Raw genomic sequence first — 5,000 nt, forward strand, 5'->3', positions numbered from 1 at the left:
TGTCTCCTCCAGGTTTCTTGCAGGATGATAATGTCTGTATTTCTGATTTATTGATGGCCTCAGACCTTGGATATTCCAGGATTAGATCGTAACATTGAACATCTGATACATACTCTTAGGTCTCAGGATGGGGCTTGGGCGGGTGTATTAGCGGGGGTTGGGTCTGTCTCAGGATGGGGCTTGGGCGGGTGTATTAGCGGGGGTTGGGTCTGTCTCAGGATGGGGCTTGGGCAGGCGAATTAGTGGGGGTTGGGTCTGTCTCAGGATGGGGCTTGGGCAGGCGAATTAGTGGGGTTGGGTCTGTCTCAGGATGGGGCTTGGGGAGGGAATTAGTGGGGGTTGGGCCTGGTGGGGTTGGGCCTGTCTCAGGATGGGGCTTGGGTGGGTTTATTAGTGGGGGTTGGGTCTGTCTCAGGATGGGGCTTGGGTAGGTGTATTAGTGGGGGTTGGGCCTGGTGGGGGTTGGGCCTGTCGCAGGATGGGGTTTGGGTGCTTTTATTAGTGGGGTTGGGCCTGTCTCAGGATGGAGCTTGGGAGGGTGTCTTAGTGGGGATTGGGTCTGTCTCAGGATGGGGCTTGGGTAGGTGTATTAGTGGGGGTTGGGCCTGTCGCAGGATGGGGTTTGGGCTGGTGTATGGGTGTTTTTTTTGGGGGTGGGTCTCGGCTGGTTGGGGTGTGGCTGGTGATGCTGTGGTCTTGGTGTAGGGGTGTGGAGTGGGTTATCTTGGTGCAGGTCCTTCTGGGAGGGGGGGGGGGTCTTTGCAGGTCTGGGAGGGTGTCTCACTGGTCTGGGCCTCACAGTCCAGGGAAATGCTTGCATTCACCCGCTGTATGGTAGCAGGGTGAATGTAACCACTTGTGCGTTGGGGGAAAGTAGAAGAAGCTTGTTCAATCATTCCCTTTCCTGCTGGGCCCTCAGGTCGTTTGTTCCCTTGTGAATTATGGTGTGACTGGGGGACCCGAGTCTGTCCTCTGACAACAGCTCCAGGGCCTCGTGTTTGTCCTCTGACAACAGCTCCAGGACCTAATGTTTGTCCTCTGACAACAGCTCCAGGGCCTAGTGTTTGTCCTCTGACAACAGCTCCAGGGCCTAGTGTTTGGGCACCAGAGTTTAGCCACTTTGTGTTTGGGAAAAAGTATATTCTCTTGAATATATTTGCCATTTGATTCCATCTCTGTCTCTCTCTCTCTCTGCCATCTTGTTTCCCTGGGGTCTCTCTCTCTCTCTCTCTCTGCCATCTTGTTTCCCTGTGGTATCTCTCTCTCTCTCTCTCTCTGCCACCTTGTTTCCCTGTGGTCTCTCTCTCTCTGCCACCTTGTTTCCCTGTGGTCTCTCTCTCTCTCTCTCTCTCTCTCTCTCTCTCTCTGCCACCTTGTTTTCCACCTTGTTTCCCTGTGGTCTCTCCCCATCTTGTTTCCCCCCATGGTCACTCTCTCTCTCTCTCTCTCTCTCTCTCTCTCTCTCTCTCTCTCTCTCTGCCATCTTGTTTCCCTGTCTTCCCTCTCTCTGCCATCTTGTTTCCCTGGCTCTCTCTCTCTGCCATCTTGTTTCCCTGTGGTCTCTCTCTCTCTCTCTCTCTCTCTCTCTCTCTCTCTCTCTCTCTCTCTCTCTCTCTCTCTCTCTCTCTCTCTCTCTCTCTCTGCCATCTTGTTTCCCCATGGTCACTCTCTCTCTCTCTCTCTCTGCCATCTTGTTTCCCTGTGGTCTGTCGCTCTCTCTCTCTGCCATCTTGTTTCCCTGTGGTCTCTCTCTCTCTGCCATCTTGTTTCCCTGTGGTCTCTCTCTTTCTCTCTCTCTCTCTCTCTCTCTCTCTCTCTCTCTCTCTCTCTGCCATCTTGTTTCCCTGTGGTCTCTCTCTCTCTCTGCCATCTTGTTTCCCTGTGGTCTCTCTCTCTCTCTCTGCCATTTTGTTTCCCTGTGGTCTTACTCTCTCTCTCTGCCATCTTGTTTCCCTGTGGTCTCTCTCTCTCTCTCTCTCTCCCTGCCATCTTGTTTCCCTGTGGTCTCTCTCTCTCTCTCTCTCTCTCTCTGCCATCTTGTTTTCCTGTGGTCTTTCTCTCTCTCTCTGCCATCTTGTTTCCCTGTGGATTTAGTTGTTGTCTTTGATTCTGACATTGAAGCTTGGGGTACATTTGTCCCTTGCTTGGTTACAATACACTCTATGATGGTACATTTGATATAAAGGCTTGTTATAGTGCAATTGTCTCTCTCCCTCTCCCCCTCCTTTCTCCATGTACAGAGGAAAAGAAGTGATAGTGTTCTATGGAATTTTGAATGTAATGCCACCATGGAGATGAATCCAGAGGGCCTACCTTCCCTGGACTACAGGGAAGAGGACCCCCCTCCCAACAAACACCTCAAGTACCACACCAGCCTGCAGAACATGATCCCATTCCGCTTCTCAAACAAGTAAGTCCCAAAAACACACCTCTAACCCCTACCCCCTACCCCATAATAACCCTAACCGGTAACCTATAATACCCCTAACCCATAATAACCCTAACCCCTAACCCCTACTCCCTAATAACCCTAACCCCTAACCCCTACTCCATAATAACCCTACACTCTAACCCTATCCCCTAACCCATAATGACCCTAACCCCTAAACCCTACCCCCTAATAACCCTAACCCTTACTCCCTAATAACCCTAACCCTAACCCCTACTCCCTAATAACCCTAAACTCTAACCCTACCCCCTAACCCATAATAACCCTAACCCCTAACCCCTACTCCCTAATAACCCTAACCCCTAACCCCTACTCCCTGATAACCCTACACTCTAACCCTACCCCCTAACCCATAATGACCCTAACCCCTACCCCCTAATAAACCCTACACTCAAACCCTACCCCCTAACCCATAATGACCCTAACCCCTAACCCCTACTCCCTAATAACCCTACACTCTTACCCTACCCCCTAACCCATAATGACCCTAACCCCTAACCCCTACTCCCTAATAACCCTACACTCTAACCCTACCCCCTAACCCATAATGACCCTAACCCCTAACCCCTACTCCCTAATAACCCTACACTCTAACCCTATCCACTAACCCATAATGACCCTAACCCCTACTCCCTAATAACCCTACACTCTAACTCTACCCCTAACCCATAATAACCCTAACCCCTACTCCCTAATAACCCTACATTCTAACTCTACCCCCTAAACCATAATAACCCTAACCCCTAATCCATAATAACCTTCCCCCTACCCCTACCCCTAATAACCCTACCCTCTAACTCTACCCCTTAACCCCTAATAACCCTACCGCCAACCCCCTACCCCTAATAACCCTACCCCTACCCCTTAATAACCCTACCCCCTACACCCTTAATAACCCTACCCCTTAACCCCTAATAACCCTACCCCCTACCCCCTAATAACCCTACCCCTAACCCCGAATAACCCTACCACCTACCCCCTACCCCCTAAAATACCTACCTCCTAATAACCCTACCCCCTAACCCTACCCCCTAACCCATAATAACCCTACCCCATAAAAACCCCTATTCTATTATAACCCTAACCCATAATGACCCTAACCCATAATACCCCTAACCCATAATAACCCTAACCCATAATACCCCTAACCCATAATACCCCTAACCCCTAACCCATAATAACCCTAACCCATAATACCCCTAACCCCTAACCCATAATAGCCCCAAACCCATAATAACCCTAACCCATAATACCCCTAACCCCTAACCCATAATAGCCCTAACTCATAATACCCCTAACCCATAATAGCCCCTAACCCATAATAACCCTAACCCATAATACCCCTAACCCATAATAGCCCCTAACCCATAATAACCCTAACCCATAATACCCCTAACCCCTAACCCATAATAACCCTAACCCATAATACACCTAACCCCTAACCCATAATACCCCTAACCCATAATACCCCTAACCCCTAACCCATAATAACCCTAACCCATAATACCCCTAACCCCTAACCCATAATACCCCTAACCCCTAACCCATAATAACCCCTAAGCCATAATAACCCTAACCCATAATAACCCTAACCCATAATACCCCTAACCCCTAACCCATAATACCCCTAACCCCTAACCCATAATAACCCCTAAGCCATAATAACCCTAACCCATAATAACCCCTAACCCATAATAGCCATAATAACCCTAACCCATAATACCCCTCTATGGGATTGGATCTTTTCATACAACAGTGTGTGTAATTGTTGTTGCACCCTGATGTTGTCTGTCTCTGTCCAGGTCCAACCCCATGGACGATGCGGGCTTCTTCTCCTTCACCTCGTTTGCCTGGATGACTCCCATGATGTGGAGCCTGTTCAGGAACCAACTGGACAGGAGCTCCCTGTCTCTGTCTTCTCATGATGGGGCCGAAACCAATGGGAAGAGGTGGGACTCTTTATGTTATCCCGAGTTAGCCCACTGAGCTAATGCCTAGGCATTGTCTGTCAATGGGAAGAGGTGGGACTCATTATGTTAACCAGAGTTAGCCCACTGAGCTAATGCCTAGGCATTGTCTGTCATTGGGAAGAGGTGGGACTCATTATGTTAAACAGAGTTAGCCCACTGAGCTAATGCCTAGGCATTGTCTGTCAATGGGAAGAGGAGGGACTCATCATGTTAACCCGAGTTAGCCCACTGAGCTAATGCCTAAGCATTGTCTGTCAATGGGAAGAGGTGGGACTCATTGTGAATGTGGGACTCGCACCAAGAATCTATAACCAACCGGGTTTTGAATCGTGTTAGCCCACTGAGCTAAAGCCCTGGACTTATCTGTCAATGGGAAAAGGTTTGTTTATGACAATGAATGTGTAATGGACTGGGTATCGAACACAGGTTAGCATGGCTAAAGACTGGGTTAGTCCACTGGGTTTAAGGGGTTATCTGTGAAAGTTTAGTCAACTCTTCAGGTTTCAGACAGGGTTAGCCCACTGAGGTAAATACATTTACATTTACATTTAAGTCATTTGGCAGACGTAGGTGTTATCTGT

The 5,000-nt window shown here is 49.2% G+C and overlaps 1 protein-coding gene across 1 annotated transcript in view; it reads left to right on the forward strand.

Moving 5' to 3' along the window:
* Positions 1-2,250: 2,250 nt before the first annotated feature.
* LOC135552155 (ATP-binding cassette sub-family C member 12-like) overlaps positions 2,251-5,000 on the forward strand; it is a 128,223-nt gene continuing 125,473 nt past the window's right edge. The window contains exons 1-2 of the mRNA XM_064983604.1: positions 2,251-2,410; positions 4,252-4,398. Coding sequence (XP_064839676.1) covers positions 2,289-2,410; positions 4,252-4,398 — 269 coding nt within the window. The 5' untranslated portion in view covers positions 2,251-2,288. The remainder of the gene's footprint in view (positions 2,411-4,251; positions 4,399-5,000) is intronic.

The sequence above is a fragment of the Oncorhynchus masou genome, chromosome 2 (genome assembly GCF_036934945.1).
Source record: "Oncorhynchus masou masou isolate Uvic2021 chromosome 2, UVic_Omas_1.1, whole genome shotgun sequence".
NCBI classification, from domain to species: domain Eukaryota; kingdom Metazoa; phylum Chordata; class Actinopteri; order Salmoniformes; family Salmonidae; genus Oncorhynchus; species Oncorhynchus masou.